General features: G+C 48.2%; 2 protein-coding genes across 5 annotated transcripts in view; one reads left to right on the top strand and one right to left on the bottom strand.

The window, feature by feature from the left end:
• Positions 1–655, bottom strand: part of CFAP61 (cilia and flagella associated protein 61) — a 447,743-nt gene extending 447,088 nt beyond the window's left edge. For 3 of the 4 annotated variants that reach the window (XM_075339390.1, XM_075339388.1, XM_075339387.1), the window contains exon 1: positions 393–654. The gene's annotated coding sequence lies outside the window, so the exon portion shown is untranslated. Of the gene's footprint in view, positions 1–392 lie in introns of all 4 variants that reach the window. The other variant, XM_075339389.1, reaches the window with a different exon arrangement.
• Positions 656–716: 61 nt separating this feature from the next.
• Positions 717–17,145, top strand: part of CRNKL1 (crooked neck pre-mRNA splicing factor 1) — a 92,200-nt gene continuing 75,771 nt past the window's right edge. Inside the window, exons 1-5 of the mRNA XM_075339391.1 lie at positions 717–833; positions 3,476–3,628; positions 11,943–12,034; positions 13,844–14,002; positions 14,091–14,257. Of these exons, the coding sequence (XP_075195506.1) occupies positions 786–833; positions 3,476–3,628; positions 11,943–12,034; positions 13,844–14,002; positions 14,091–14,257 (619 nt within the window). The 5' untranslated portion in view covers positions 717–785. The remainder of the gene's footprint in view (positions 834–3,475; positions 3,629–11,942; positions 12,035–13,843; positions 14,003–14,090; positions 14,258–17,145) is intronic.

Genomic DNA, 17,145 nt, shown 5'->3' on the forward strand with positions numbered 1-17,145 from the left:
TATCATTGCTGTGACTAGCTGATGCAGGCACTCGTCCGACTCCGCCCCCTGCTGTGATTAGCAGCTCACTTTCTATAGTACATACAGAGCCAGGTGTGGGCGGGGACAGCTTTCTCAGCTCTGCTACATTGCTAAAGCTAAAACCTCTGATGGTGTCAGACCCTCTGCTGTAATATGCAGGCAGCAGTCTGTATAGTGAGTGTACAGGGCAGAGCTCTGCACACAGGAGAAGCTCGGGCACTGCTGGAGAACTGTATGAAAGCCCATACATTGTTATCTGCCATTCCATAGTGTCACCATAGAAGACTACAAGGCTGTCAGGAGGAACAACAAGTCCCAGCAATGCGGCACACTAGCAGTCAGCAGCAGGACACACCCGGGGCCGAGCTCACCTGTCACCTGCTCCTCACCCCGGAGACCAAAGCGATGTGGTCCGGTTCCTAGCGATACTGGACAGGACGCGCTGTTTGGTTGCTATAGAAACTCAGGGGCCTGACGTCACCAGCCTCTCGTCACTGTGTAACACCCGCTGTACTTTGGTCTCCAAGAACATGGCGAAAACTTGAAAATAACCCAGGGCTGGCGGCCATTTTCTCGGAGATATGGGTTCTACACTATAGCCAAGAGAAAGCAGTCAGGGAACACTTCTGCCTCTAGTGTTTGTGAGACCATCATTGGAGGAGGCTGTAAGGTTACGTTCTGACGTCATCACGTTCGGCTATACGTGATTTCGTAAAGTTCCCGTGTGTGTGTTCCCGGAGGTTCCGCGCTGAGTAGCAGGCACCATGGCTTCCACAGCGGCGGGCAAGCAGAGGATCCCGAAAGTGGCCAAGGTGTGTGGGGGGAGCGGGTGGTGAGGCCTGCAGCTGTGCGGAGCCTTCTACACTCAGCAGGCTGCTATAGAGGGCAGGGAGGGGTTAATAGTGCTGGCTGTGGCACCAGAAGTCCCAGCATGAGACGCCGTGCAGAAGATGGTTTCTTCTTCTGCACTGTCTTTTCTGTTTTTTACAGGTTTAACAACAAAAGTCAATAATGACAACAACAGAATAGACTGCAGCGAGGGGCCGGGTGTGACCGCAGAAAAATTAGATGTGGCGAGCGAACCTGACGCTGAATGTGAATGAACCACAAACCCCATACAAGTCAATGGGGATGAGACGTTCAGGGGTGTAAAATGGCTGTAGTAAGGTCTAGGGGGCTACAAATGGAAGTTAGGCCTCCTTCACACGACCGTTTTCACACAGACCAGAGACACTGACACACGTAGACCCATTAAAATCAATGGGTTTGCGCACACCTGCAGACCGGGTGTCCATATGCTCCACATGGATACATGTCTCTGGCAACACGGGTGTCACACAGACCGCACACTGATGTGCTCCGTGTGACATGTACCAGAGAAAACCACGTGTCTGTGAAATAAAATGATTTCCTATACTCACCTTCTAGAGAACTGCTGTCTTTTGACGCTGCTGTCACTTCCGACCCCCGCTCATCGCATCACTGCACCAAGGACCGGAAGCTGCAGCAGCGCCAGACACAGCAGCACCATGGGCAGGTGAGTATAAAAGTTCATGCTGTCAGTGTGCTATGCGGATGTCACACAGAGCACACTGACAGCACACATACGCACCTACACCATGGACTGTGCAAAATGTGTGTGTTTTGCACAGACGTGTAAATGAGGCCTTAAATGGTTGTAAGAGCAAGACAGTTATACACGCCGTGTTTCCCGGAGGATCACGCGACAGTCAGACTCTCTTCTGGGCCCACTAATGAAGATTCATAAATATTCACTGCTTCCCCTGCCCAGCCTCTGTGTCAGTGTCTGTGATTGGTTGCAGACTGCTATACACTCCTCCCACCATGTGGCTGCATCTGTGATTGGTTGCAGTCAGTTTGCTGTACAGTAGTGTAAAAAGTAATTAAAAAATAATGATATAGGCTCTTGCCATATTTTGACAGCCAGCGAGGGTAAAACTGCAGACCCCACCTGTAAGCTTTACCCTAGCTGGATATCAAAATACAGGGGAGAAAAAGACGTGTGGTTCCAGCCCCCCTTTTTTGATATCCAGACACAGTAAAGCAGACAGGTGGGGGCCATGGATATTGGGCCCCCTCCAGCATTACACTGTCGGCTCAATCTAATGTGTATGGGGCCCTGATAGTGGCGTTGTCTTCCAGATATCTATTCACAATCTGCAATCATTGTGTTTGGCAGACTGGATTGGTTTTCTTTTAGCATACAATCCATTTTCTGACAGATTTCAATCAGATGAAATAATCCTTTCCACACAGCAATTTTGATCTGATTGAACAGAAATTGGTCAGATGTCTGTATGTATAAGACTGTGCACACGCTGCATCTTTTTCTGAGTGTATCTTTTTATCCTGTGGTCATAGAAACGCAGCTTGTGGCTCAAAAAATGCATGACATTTTTGCCGCGTTTTTTAAGGAGAAACAAAATATGATAGGATAATTGATAGAAAAAAACAGAAATAACAGAATAGCTCGATAAAGCGATAGCTAGCTTGGCCAGCAATTTTTTTTTAAATTTATTTTTTGGTTAAAAAAAAAAGACATGGGGTCCCCCCCCCCCCTCATTTTTCATGTCCAGCATGAGAACTACTACAGGCTGAATCCCTCAGCTGTCTGCTGTACCTTGGCGGGTTATGAAAAATAAGGGAGAACACGCTTTTTTTTTTTAATTTATTTATTAAATAAAGACATGGGGGCCCCTCCATTTTCCCAAGTCGGCGGGAATTCATCTACCAGTCCTCCAAAATGCAAAAAGAATTGATCTCCTTCATCTTGGTTGTGTCTTCAAAAACACAGCCAAAAAAAATGCACTGTGCGCATAGCAAAATAGAAATCCCAGACTTTGCTGAGAGAAGGAAATGCATGTATTTGGGTGCATCTTTGTGACCTCAATACGTCACCAAAAACGCAGTAAAAGCTGCAGTGTGCGCATGTAGTCTAAGGCTGTGTGCACAGTGCATTTTTCACTGCGTTTTTGCGCATTTTTTGGGTGCGTTTTTGGTCTTAAAACCGCATTATTTTCCTTCCCCAGCAAAGTCTGAGTTTTCTTTTTTGTTGTCCGCACAGTGCAGTTTTGTTCTAGGTGCATTTTTGTGGTGACCACAAAGAGGCAACATGTCAATTCTTTCTGCGTCTTTGCCAGCGTTTTTCACCCATGCAATGCATTAGAAAAAGCGTTGTAAAACGCAGCAAAAAACGCTGCATCTTTGTGGTCACCAAAGAAGGCAACGTGTGCACATAGCCTAAATGTCCCATAAGCCATTTTTATCAGTGTTTGAAAGCTTGTTTCTTTTGTGTGTAAGATGATTGTATATTGAGATCCTCAGCTGTTACTTGTAGTCCTTCTGACAGTAATGTGATAACAATAGCCAGTGTCAGGTACTATACACACCATGTATATATGTCATGCAGTTAACACATCCATTGTCTTCATAGGTAAAAAATAAAGCCCCGGCTGAAGTGCAGATAACAGCGGAGCAATTGCTTAGAGAAGCCAAGGAGAGAGAACTTGAGTTACTGCCGCCTCCTCCCAAGCAGAAGATCACCGATGAAGAGGAGCTCAATGACTACAAATTAAGAAAGAGAAAGGCAAGTACTGGTGTGGTTTGGCTTAAAGTGGTTGTCACATCTTCTCATGTCGGAGAGCACCCCCTTCCTAACGTTCTGACTTTGTTTGTTGGGGGCTCTACACTCCTGATTGACAGTTTCAGACCTGCAGCATTGTTACATCAGAGCCATGATCTGTACGCTGCTAATATGAGGCTGCTTTTCTTGTGTAGCATTGGAAAAGAGTAATTGCGCTGAAAACTGTCCGTGATCAGGAGCAAACAGTGACCCGGCTAGCTTTAGAGCAGCGCTTTGAAGCTCGATTGCAGAATTGTATGCACTGTGCATGTTCTACCAGTGGAACTATACTGTAGCGGTGGCTGGTAACCAAGGCAACAAACAAAATTAAAAATTCTCCCCATACTTGAGAGCAAAGAGGATTTTTTTTTTTTTTTTTTAAACAAAAAATGAATTGCATAGTTTCTTTTTCCTGTCGCCACGATAGCGCCACTACTTCAGGTGGTGCTGTCGTGGCTCTGGAAAAAAACATTACCAGTAAGTCATCATGATTTTTCCCGTCGCCACGACAGCGCCACCAGAAGTAGTGGCGCTGTTGTGGGTCTGTTAAAACCATTACCGGTAAGTAATAATGATTTTTACAAGCATTTTGCAATTCTTCTTACAAAAGGACACGGGAATAACCTTTTAAGAATGTTCCATATGGGGTCTCTCTGCTTCCAATAATCCGAGGAAATGTATAGAAGCAGAATTACCGATAATCACTCCACTGTTCTGAGGCTCATGTATATGTGAGGCAAGTACCTGATGGTTTTTTTCCCCGCACTAGGAGCTCAGATGCATGAACTCTTTATCATTCTGTACTCCCTGTAAGGTATCCTATATCACCCTGCACTGACTTCCAGCTGAGCCTGTACTATGTATTGCAGCCATATAATACCAATGTCCTAGCACAAATAATGGTGTGATACCACCTCCTTCTGATACAATACCACCAACTGAGGTCTGGATACAGACCAAAGAGGCAAATACCAAAATTAAAATATGTGATTTCTTTGTCGCTCCATTGGGAGACCCAGACAATTGTTTTTTGACAATTGGGTGTATAGCTTCTGCCTCCGGAGGCCACACAAAGTATTACACTTTAAAAAGTGTAACCCCCTCCCCTCTGCCTATACACCCCCCCGTGCATCACGGGCTCCTCAGTTTTTATGCTTTGTGTTGAAGGAGGCACACATGCACGCAAGCTCCACAATTTAGTCAGCAGCAGCTGCTGACTATATCGGATGGAAGAAAAGAGGGCCCATAACAGGGCCCCCGGCATGCTCCCTTCTCACCCCACTCTGGTCGGCGGTGCTGTTAAGGTTGAGGTACCCATTGCGGGTACAAAGGCTGGAGCCACATGCTGTTTTCCTTCCCCATCCCTTAGGGGCTCTGGGTGAAGTGGGATCCTAACCGGTCACCAGGCACTGGGACCGTGCTCCCTCCGCAGCCCCTGGGGGAATCTGCTGGACAGGAGACCGGGTATCGTCAGGGACAGGCCCTGCTCCTCTGAGGTACTCTGTGTCCCCTTGGGGACGGCGCATAGAGCGCCTGTCTAATGGACGCTGCAGCAGCTGCTGGTTGTGTTTGTGCGCCGGGACTACCGCGCTGACCGCGCTTGTTTGCCGGCCGCGCTTATAACTTTAGTCCCCGGCTTTTGCGGCCTAGTACCGCATATTCCCGCCCCCGGGCCTGCCAGTCAGGGGTAAGGGCGGGACACTGCACTGGACGTCAGCGCTGAGGGCTGGAGCATACTTAGTATCCTCCTCCCCCCTCACTGAGCACCGTGGGGCACCAGATTCCCGCACTTTCTAAGGCACGCCCACGGCTCCCTCCTCCTCTCAGAACGCTGGCAGCCATTCCTATCAGCACTTCTGACGCTGGAGAACTTCTGAGACGAGCTCCACAGCTCTGGGAGGCCCAGGCAGGGAATCTGGTGGTCACACAAACGCTGGGGGCGGTCGGTAAGCCGCACCTGTTACTAGGTGCTTGCCCCCCTGGGTGCCGAAGTGTATATTTATATGCTTATATTGTATACATTTACTCTGTACGGCCGCACTATTGCTTTGGCTATATACCCTCTCTGATTGCTCTAAGAGGAGACAACAGCATGTCGTCCGCAAAAAGCAAGGGTGCCAAGGCACAGGCTTACTTTGCAACCTGTACCTCATGTGCGGCTATGCTACCTGCAGGTTCCACCTACCCTCATTGTGTGCAATGCTCGGCCCCTGTGACACTCACTCAGCCGGAGCCTCTGCCACTGGTGGGACCCTCGGCCCAGGTGGAACCACCTGCTGCCACTGTCCAGGTGACAGGGACAGAGTTTGCAGTATTCGCTGACAAACTTTCTGAGTCTATGGATAAATGGTCTGCTAAGATACTAGAAGCTTTGCAGTCCAGACCTGTAACACAGGCCCCGGGCACTGTTGAACCTTTTCCCTCAGACCCCCCTCGGTCGGCGCAGCAAAGTGCTCCTGGGGCGACTCATAGGTCCCACGGTGAGGACTCCGACACGGACCGCAGTCCCAGACCGGCTAAACGGGCTCGCCGGGAGATTCCCTCGACCTCATCACAGTGTTCAGGGTCTCAGCATGAAGACTCTCTGGAGGATGAAGCGGAGGTGGCAGATCAGGGCTCTGATTCTGACGCCGCTCTCAACCTTGATACACCTGAAGGGGACGCCATAGTAAACGACCTTATAGCGTCCATCAATCAGGTGTTGGATCTTTCTCCTCTAACTCCTCAGATTGAGGAGTCAGCTTCTCAGCAGGAGAAATTCCATTTTAGGTTTCCCAAACGTACACGGAGTGCGTTTCTTGATCACTCCGACTTCAGAGATACAGTCCAGAAACACCGAGCTTTTCCAGATAAGCGCTTTACTAAGCGCCTTAATGACACATGTTATCCCTTCCCCCCTGACGTAGTCAAGGGTTGGGCTCAGTGTCCCAAGGTGGATCCTCCAATCTCTAGACTGGCGGCTAGATCCATAGTTGCAGTGGCAGACGGTGCATCACTCAAGGATGCCACTGACAGGCAGATAGAGCTCCTGATGAAATCCATCTATGAAGCTATCGGCGCGTCCTTTGCTCCGGCATTCGCAGCCCTATGGGCACTCCAAGCTATCTCAGCTTGTCAGTCTGAGATTAATGCAGTCACACGTGCCTCTACTCCGCAGGTTGTGTCCTTAACCTCTCAGGCGTCGGCGTTTGCGTCCTACGCCATGAATGCTGTCCTGGACTCTGCGAGCCGTACGGCGGTAGCATCCGCCAATTCGGTGGCAGTCCGCAGGGCCATGTGGCTACGTGAATGGAAGGCAGACTCTGCTTCCAAAAAGTTCTTAACCGGTTTGCCATTTTCTGGCGACCGCCTGTTTGGCGAGCAATTGGATGAAATCATTAAACAATCCAAGGGAAAGGACTCGTCCTTACCCCAGTCCAAACCAAACAGACCTCAACAACGGAAGGTACAATCGAGGTTTCGGTCCTTTCGGCCCTCAGCCAGGTCTCAATTCTCCTCGTCCCAACAGGCCACAGAAGGGTCAGAGGAACTCTGATTCATGGCGGTCTAAGTCACGTCCTAAAAAGACCGCCGGAGGAACCGCTCCCAAAGCGGCCTCCTCATGACTTTCGGCCTCCCCAAACCGCATCCTCGGTCGGTGGCAGGCTCTCCCGCTTTTGCGACGCCTGGTTGCCACATGTCCAAGACCGATGGGTGAGAGACATTCTGTCTCACGGTTACAGGATAGAGTTCCGCTCTCGTCCTCCGACTCGTTTCTTCAGAACATCTCCGCCCCCCGAGCGAGCCGATGCTCTTCTTCAGGCGGTGAGCACTCTGAAGGCAGAAGGAGTGGTGATCCCTGTTCCCCTTCAGCAATGGGGTCACGGTTTTTACTCCAACTTGTTTGTGGTGCCAAAAAAGGACGGATCTTTCCGTCCCGTTCTGGACCTCAAACTGCTCAACAGACACGTGAAAACCAGGCGGTTCCGGATGGAATCTCTCCGCTCCGTCATCGCCTCGATGTCCCAAGGAGACTTCCTAGCATCAATCGACATCAGGGATGCTTATCTCCACGTGCCGATTGCACCAGAGCATCAGCGCTTCCTGCGTTTCGCCATCGGGGACGAACACCTTCAGTTCGTGGCGCTGCCTTTCGGCCTGGCGACAGCCCCACGGGTCTTCACCAAGGTCATGGCAACAGTGGTAGCAGTCCTACACTCTCAGGGACACTCGGTGATCCCTTACTTAGACGATCTCCTTGTCAAGGCCCCCTCTCGGGTGGCATGCCAACACAGCCTGAACATTGCTCTGGAGACTCTCCAGAGATTCGGGTGGATCATCAATTTCCCAAACTCAAAATTGACACCCGACCCAATCGCTGACATATCTCGGGATGGAGTTTCATACTCTCTCAGCGATAGTGAAACTTCCGCTGGACAAACAGCGTTCACTACGGACAGGGGTGCAATCTCTCCTTCGAGCCCAGTCGCACCCCTTGAGGCGCCTCATGCACTTCCTAGGGAAGATGGTGGCAGCAATGGAGGCAGTTCCATTTGCGCAGTTTCATCTGCGTCCACTTCAATGGGACATTCTCCGCAAATGGGACAGGAAGTCGACGTCCCTCGACAGGAACGTCTCTCTTTCTCGGACAGCCAAGGCCTCCCTTCAGTGGTGGCTTCTTCCCACTTCTTTGTCGAAGGGGAAATCATTCCTACCCCCATCCTGGGCTGTGGTCACGACGGACGCGAGTCTGTCAGGGTGGGGAGCGGTCTTCCTCCACCACAGGGCTCAGGGTACCTGGACTCAGCCAGAGTCCTCCCTTCAGATCAATGTTCTGGAGATAAGGGCAGTGTATCTAGCCCTAAAGGCGTTCCAGCCGTGGCTGGAAGGCAGGCAGATCCGAATTCAGTCGGACAACGCCACGGCGGTGGCATACATCAACCACCAAGGCGGCACACGCAGTCGGCAAGCCTTCCAGGAAGTTCGGCGGATTCTGCTGTGGGTGGAAGCCACAGCCTCCACCATCTCCGCAGTTCACATCCCGGGCGTAGAAAACTGGGAAGCAGACTTTCTCAGTCGCCAGGGCATGGACGCAGGGGAATGGTCTCTTCACCCGGACGTGTTTCAAGAGATCTGTTGCCGCTGGGGGAAGCCGGACGTCGACCTAATGGCGTCCCGGCACAACAACAAGGTCCCGGCATTCATGGCACGGTTCCAAGATCACAGAGCTCTGGCGGCAGACGCATTAGTTCAGGATTGGTCGCAGTTTCGGCTGCCTTATGTATTTCCTCCTCTGGCACTACTGCCCAGAGTATTACGCAAGATCAGGTCCGACTGCCGCCGCGCCATCCTCATCGCCCCAGACTGGCCGAGGAGGTCGTGGTACCCGGATCTGTGGCATCTCACGGTGGGTCAACCGTGGGCACTACCAGACCGTCCAGACTTACTGTCTCAAGGGCCATTTTTCCATCTGAATTCTGCGGCCCTCAACCTGACTGTGTGGCCATTGAGTCCTGGATCCTAGCGTCTTCAGGGTTATCTCAAGAGGTCATTGCCACTATGAGACAGGCCAGGAAACCAACGTCCGCCAAGATCTACCACAGGACGTGGAGGATCTTCTTATCCTGGTGCTCCGATCAGGGTTTTACTCCCTGGCCATTTGCCTTGCCCACTTTTCTGTCCTTCCTTCAATCCGGAATGGAAAAGGGTTTGTCTCTCGGCTCTCTTAAGGGACAAGTCTCGGCGCTCTCTGTGTTTTTTCAAAAGCGTCTAGCCAGGCTTCCGCAGGTCCGCACGTTCCTGCAGGGAGTTTGCCACATAGTCCCTCCTTACAAGCGTCCGCTAGAACCCTGGGATCTGAACAGGGTGCTAACGGCTCTTCAGAAACCACCTTTCGAGCCAATGAGAGATATTTCTCTTTCACGCCTTTCGCAGAAGGTGGTCTTCCTAGTGGCAGTCACATCACTTCGGAGAGTGTCTGAGCTAGCTGCACTGTCATGCAAAGCCCCCTTCCTGGTGTTTCACCAGGACAAGGTGGTTCTGCGTCCGGTTCCGGAATTTCTCCCTAAGGTGGTATCCCCTTTTCATCTCAATCAGGATATCTCCTTACCTTCTTTTTGCCCTCATCCAGTTCACCAATGTGAAAAGGATTTGCACTTGTTAGATCTTGTGAGAGCACTTAGACTCTACATTTCTCGTACGGCGCCCCTGCGCCGCTCGGATGCGCTCTTTGTCCTTGTCGCTGGCCAGCGTAAAGGGTCGCAGGCTTCCAAGTCAACCTTGGCTCGGTGGATCAAGGAACCAATTCTTGAAGCCTACCGTTCTTCTGGGCTTCCGGTTCCTTCAGGGCTGAAAGCCCATTCTACCAGAGCCGTGGGTGCGTCCTGGGCATTGCGGCACCAGGCTACGGCTCAGCAGGTGTGTCAGGCGGCTACCTGGTCGAGTCTGCACACTTTCACGAAACACTATCAGGTGCATACCTACGCTTCGGCAGATGCCAGCCTAGGTAGGCGAGTCCTTCAGGTGGCGGTTGCCCACCTGTAGGAAGGGGCCGTTTTACGGCTCTATTACCGAGGTATTCTTTTACCCACCCAGGGACTGCTTTTGGACGTCCCAATTGTCTGGGTCTTCCAATGGAGCGACAAAGAAGGGAATTTTGTTTACTTACCGTAAATTCCTTTTCTTCTAGCTCCTATTGGGAGACCCAGCACCCGCCCCTGTTCCCTTCGGGCTGTTGTTCTTTTGTGTACACATGTTGTTCATGTTGAATTGTTCTGGGTTCATGGTTTTCAGTTCTCCGAACATCCTTCGGATTGAATTTACCTTAGACCAATTTATAAGTTTCCTCCTTCCTGCTTTTGCACCAAAACTGAGGAGCCCGTGATGCACGGGGGGGTGTATAGGCAGAGGGGAGGGGTTTACACTTTTAAGTGTAATACTTTGTGTGGCCTCCGGAGGCAGAAGCTATACACCCAATTGTCAAAAAACAATTGTCTGGGTCTCCCAATAGGAGCTAGAAGAAAAGGAATTTACGGTAAGTAAACAAAATTCCCTTCTTTTATTATATAATTTAAAAAACGGTTTTAATAAAAATATGTGAAAATACAGGGAAATTCTTATCAAGTAGAACAAACAGGGATTCACAACACCTCACAAAAAAAAGTGTAAAAGTGTAACAGTCATATGCAAAAAATTAAAGTGCAGTGTGTGTAAACCTTAAAACAAGCTTCTGCTTAAAGAAGATGTAAGAGGTTATTTGTAAAGCCTGCTTTACATGTTACGATCCAACATACGATCTCGTATGCGATCGTACCCGCCCCCATCATATGTGCGGCACGTTCAATTTGTTGCCCGTGTCGCACAAACTATTATTTGCCGTCACACATACTTACCCGTCCATACGACCTCGATGTGGGCAGCGAACATCCTCTTCCTGGAGTGGGAGGGATGTTCGGTGTCACAGCGACGTCACACGGCAGCTGGCCAATAGAAGCGGAGGGGCGGAGATGAGCGGGACGTAAACATCCCGCCACCTCCTTCCTTCCGCATTGCCGGCGGGGCGCAGGTAAGATGTGTTCATCGTTCCCGGGGTGTCACACACTGTGATGTGTGCTACCTCGGGAACATTGAACAACCACACGTTGAATTTTTAGCAATTGAACGACGTGTATGCGATGAACGTTTTAACGTTCAATCGCACGTAGCTGTCACATGCTACAACAACACTAACGATGCCGGATGTGCGTCACTTACGACGTGACCCCGCCGACACATCGTTAGATATATTGTAGCTTGTAAAGCCCGCTTAAGTATCCAAAATAATATATAAATATACCGTATGTGAAGGGCACCTATAGTTCAATCCCTATACCTGCTTATAAAACAAAAAAGTAACAAAGTATACTGATGGTATACGGAGGGGGAACTGCAAAGAAATATCAGTGCTTGTAGATGAAGCTATAATAAAGAATATCCAGATAGAATGGTAAGAAAACCAATGTTGCTAAATCTTTATTTTTTTTATATAGCGCTAATATATTCCGCAGCGCTTTACATACATCAGGAACACTTGTTCCCATTGGGGCTCACAATCTAAATTCCCTATCTGTATGTCTTTGGAGTGGAATCAACTACCTGAATAATGCTTGGCCAGATTGCAGCAGCCCCCAGGTGCTGTGTCCCCTACGCCTGACACTCGTTTCGCGGTGGATTCATCAAAACAAGGCGTACGCGTCAGGACACAGCACCTTGGGGCTCCTGCAATTTCAATATTTCTGATTAAATTTTTTTTCACCTTCAGACTTTTGAAGATAACATCAGGAAAAATAGAACTGTTATTAGCAACTGGATAAAGTATGCACAATGGGAGGAAAGTCTCAAAGAGGTTCAAAGGTAAGTGCACCACTAGATGTCATTGGTGAAGACCCATGAGCTTCTTGTGACTACTTTACTTTATTTTCCAAATCCTTAATGCCTATTTCCATTAGTGTATATAAAGGCTGGGCTGTTTTCCAACCATCATTGTGTACCCCAGGCTTAATCATTGTCACCCTACCTACTCCCCACTGTAAGCAGGGACACATCAGCATGAAGGTAGCAAGGCTAGAATCTGCAACATCTCTGCTAACTCCTTACATGCCGTGGTCAAGAGTGACTGCAGCGTGTAAGGTGTTTTGACAAAGGCAGAGAGCGCCTTTTGTCACTCAATCATCTTTCCTCAACAATCACATGGAGCTGAAGCACCCAAATGCTTAAGGCCTTTAGGTCTTTTATAAACCAGAGCCTAATAGATCCTTCCAGAGGCAAGTTCTAAAATACTAACCAACAGGATAAGGCTTGATTCAAAGTCCGTTTTCTGTGTAGGAATTCTGTTCCCTTCTGTCTTCTAAGTCTAGAGGTCCAAGATAATATCATACAGCACGTATACTCCAACTATACGCTATCTGATTTTTATAGTTTGTTTTATAGAAGGTTGGGAAGTCTTCTCATACACATAAAAAAAATCCAAAAAAAACGAATTATCAATGATGAAAATGACTTTTGCTTACAAGAAAAATCACTGATGTCTAAATGAAGCCTAATGATAGGCTGGAAGAAAAAAACATATATTTAGTACCGCCTCATCTGTAACAGCTAATACTATAAAACTATTTAATTACTTATGCTGCAAATTGAGGAAGATCCCAAAACACACAGCCAGGGCAACTAAGGAGTGGTTTCATAAGAAGCATTTCAAGCTCCTCGAGTGGCCTAGCCAGACTCCAGACCTGAACCCCATAGAAAATCTTTGGAGGGAGCTGAAACTCAAGATTGCCCAGCGACAGCCACGAAACCTGAAAGATCTGGAGAAGACCTGTATGAAGAAGTGGGCCAAAATCTCTGCTGCAGTGTGTGCAAACCTGGTCAAGAAGTACAGAAAACGTCTGACCTCTGTAATTGAAAACAGGTTTCTGTACCAAATATTAAGTTCTATTTTTATTCTTTTTTTGTGGGGTGCAAAAGTAGTAAATCTAAAGATCTTAGTTGCTGTAATCGCATTGACTCATAGTGTGAACTTATTATATTTTTTTTTTATCCTGCACGATGAAAGCCATAACAATACAAATACAAAATAAGTGCCATTGTTGCTAAGTTTTGGGTTTTGTTTTTTTTCTCTTTTCTCATCTTTTCTACTAAAAATGGGATAAGAAGCAGCATAATTAGTGAAGTAAAAAACTATAGATTAAGTATTGTCGTTTGTTGGATCGAGCAGCAGAATATAGGGAATATGGTAGATCTGCTTTAGTGAATGGTTAGCAATGTGTTTTTAGTTTTTTGGGTTTTTTTGTTTGCTGTTTTTTTTTTGTTTTTTTTTTTTTTAAAAAGCCACATGTATTCAAACAAGTTATACTTGAACATGACAATTTGTCACACAAAACTAATCCCTAAATTGATGTCATAATTTTACGGACTCTGAGTAAAGTATTGACAAGAATTAAATCAGTGATCAAAAAGCTGTATGTATCCAAGATGATGGCAATAAAAGAGTCCTTACAGATTTTTTTTTTTTTTTTTAAAGTGATATTCTGGGACAAAAGTAGTTAAACACAAATCTATGTAAATTGTGTCTAACTTTAATCCCATCAATCCACAGGTTAAGGGTAACGTATCCGTCATACTTTCATCTTTTATAAATTGTGTTTTTTTTTCCCCCTTCCATAGATCACGATCGATATACGAACGAGCCTTAGATGTGGATCACAGGAATATTACATTATGGCTCAAGTACGCCGAAATGGAGATGAAGAATCGCCAGGTTAACCATGCACGTAACATCTGGGATAGAGCCATCACCATTCTTCCCAGAGTCAACCAGTTCTGGTAAGCAACCTACCCCTGAAGCTTACAGTGTCCAACCTGTTTGTGACATGGGACCTCAGTGTACCGCATTTCATATTTCATTTTAAAGGTATAAATACACCTACATGGAAGAGATGCTGGGCAACGTGGCTGGGACTAGGCAAGTGTTTGAGCGCTGGATGGAGTGGCAGCCTGAGGAACAAGCCTGGCATTCCTTCATCAATTTTGAGCTTCGTTACAAGGAGGTGGACAGAGCACGCTCCATATATGAAAGATATATCCTTTCTAATGCAAAACAAACCTTTGCTTTTTTCCATATACATACCTGACGCCCAACTAAAAAGTATATTTGGAAATACTTTAAAGATAACCTGTTTGTGTGTGGTTGGGGAGTAGCTGACAATTACCGGGAACAATTCTTGGAATGCTGATTGGCTCAGGAAAGCCGACCAATAAATACCCAATTATACTTGACCCCCTGGGTCCTTCCAGCTGTAAACTAGGCATGTCATATACACTCGTCTGGCATGGTTGGGGACACAAAGATCCTTATTAATTCATTTGTTTTTTCTGGGTTTTTTTTTTCCTTTGGGTGTGCAGTTTTTGTGCCAAATTAATGAAACTGGAGCACAATGTTGCATGAATTGGCACATATGCAAAGTCCAAAATTATGAATTTCCCCAAAGTCTGAATAATGAAAACTACGTCCACATTGTCAATCGAGCCTTAAAAAAAAAAGAAAAGTTAGACTAGAGATGGGTGAACTTGCAGATGTTCGGGTTCACCTGGTCCAGTCCCGTTCGAGACCGAACTTGAGCCCAAACCCCATATAAGTCTATGGGGACCTGAACTTTAGTGCTATAACGTGGTGTTATGGGGGCTTTACACTCTACGATATCGTTAATGTGTTATCGTCGGGGTCACGTCGTTAGTGACGCACATCCGGCGTCATTAAAGGTATCGCAGCGTGTAACACTTACCAGCGACCTTAAACGTCCTCCAAAGTGGTGAAAATCGTTCACCATGGAGAGGTCGTCCTAAAACCAAAAATTGTTAATGGTTGTTTATAGATGTTGTTCCTCGTTCCTGCAGCAGCACACATCGCTGTGTGTGACACCGCAGGAGCCTCACCTTACCTGCGTCCCGCACGCAATGAAGAAGGAAGGAGGTGGGCGGGATATTCGTCCCACTCATCTCCGCCCCTCCGCTTTGATTGGCCGGCCGCTTAGTGACGTCGCCGTGACGTCGAACGCACCTTTAGCGTATGATATCGCTAGAAATATCGTAGTGTGTAAAGCCTGCTTTAGTAAGAGCTAGGCTATGGGGCGGCAAAAGGAATCAACTTGGGAGTTAAAACAGGACAGTTGTACTTACCAAGTTTCCACGTGGCTGTCACACTGCTTCCAGGTCCGCTCATTAAACCTTATGACTATTCACTGCTTCCCCACAGAGCATGGAGGCACAGTCTGACTGCAACCAATCAGACGGTGGGCGGAGGAAGCGGTGAATAGTCATAAGGTTTAATGAGTGGACCTGGAATCGGTGGGACAGCGACAAGGAAACTCAAAATTGTTCTGCTTTGATTGCCATTTTGCTTCCTTTTGCAGCCACCTAGCCCTTTATCCGGGTGGCCAGACCCGAACAGTAACACGGACGTCTCTGAGAAGTCAATGTTCGGGGTCCAAGTACAGACACTAGGTGCCCGGTACGGACCCTGAAATTTATAGTTCGGGTTTGCTCATCACTATCTAAGACTGAGTAACTATATTTAACTCTGTCTGCTTATACAGCGCCAACATTTTCCACAACGCTTTATAGACCTCATCATCACTGTCCCCCGTGTGGCTCACAATCTAAGTCTTAATGACGTGCTCGCTGGGGTAATGAACTGGTTCATTAAGTATCAAACATTAATTGATGTATCTGGCCTGTCTGGTACCAGCATACACCACTGCTAGAAACGTATGTGAACTGTAGTGACGTAACTTCTGTATTTGATGGGTGGACATAACTACGCTTTTTCTTTGTCGCTCCATTGGGAGACCCAGACAATTGGGTGTATAGCTTCTGCCTCCGGAGGCCACACAAAGTATTACACTTTAAAAAGTGTAACCCCTCCCCTCTGCCTATACACCCTCCCTTGGATCACGGGCTCCTCAGTTTTATGCTTTGTGTGGAAGGAGGCACACATCCACTCATGCATTCTCATATTAGTTATGTTGGTTGGAAGAAAAGAGGGCCCCCACGGGGCCCCCGGCATGTTCCCTTCTCACCCCACTACGTCGGCGGTGTTGTTAAGGTTGAAGTACCCATTGCGGGTACAAAGGCTGGAGCCACATGCCGTCTCCTTCACCATCCCTTAGCGGCTCTGGGAGAAGTGGGATCCTAAGCGGTCATCCATTTACTGGGACCGTGCTCCCTCCGCAGCCCCTGTGGGAACCTGCCGGACCGGAGTCTATTCAACCTCGGACCGGGCCCTGCAACTCAAAGGTACTCTGTGTCCCCATTGGGGACTGTGCAGGGAGCGCACCTTCTTCCCGGAAGCTGCGGCAGCTGCTGAATTGAGAAGGCCGGCGGACTTCCGTGCCGACCGGGCCTGCTTGTCGGGCGCGGTCTCAAATTTAGTCCCCGGCTTCATCGCAAAAATCCCGCCCCCGGGCCTGCCTGTCAGGGGTAAGGGCGGGATTACCGACCTGACGTCGGATGTGAGGGCTGGAGCATCCTGCATGTTTTCCTCCCCCCTCACTGATCACTGTGGGGACCCCGGATTCCCGCACTTTCCTGGCGCCGCCCACGGCTCCACTCCTCCCCTGAGAGCTCCGGCAGCCATTTTTTGGCATTCTGCCGGTGGAGGATTCTCAGTGAACAGCTCTGCAGCTCCAGGGGACCTAAGGCAGGGAATCTGGAGGACACACTCCGCTTGGTAGCGGTCGGTAAGCCACACCGGTCACCCGGTGCTGGTCCCCCTAGGGTGCCGGAATAGATGTATGTATGTATGTATGTATGTATGTATGTATGTATGTATGTATGTATGTATGTATGTATGTATGTATGTATGTATGTATGTATGTATGTATATATATATATATATATATATATATATGAGAGAGATATCTATCTATCTATCTATCTGTTCGGTCGGGCTGTATACCCCTTTTTTCCCA

Source organism: Anomaloglossus baeobatrachus, chromosome 3 (assembly GCF_048569485.1).
Source record: "Anomaloglossus baeobatrachus isolate aAnoBae1 chromosome 3, aAnoBae1.hap1, whole genome shotgun sequence".
Classification (NCBI taxonomy): Eukaryota; Metazoa; Chordata; class Amphibia; order Anura; family Aromobatidae; genus Anomaloglossus; species Anomaloglossus baeobatrachus.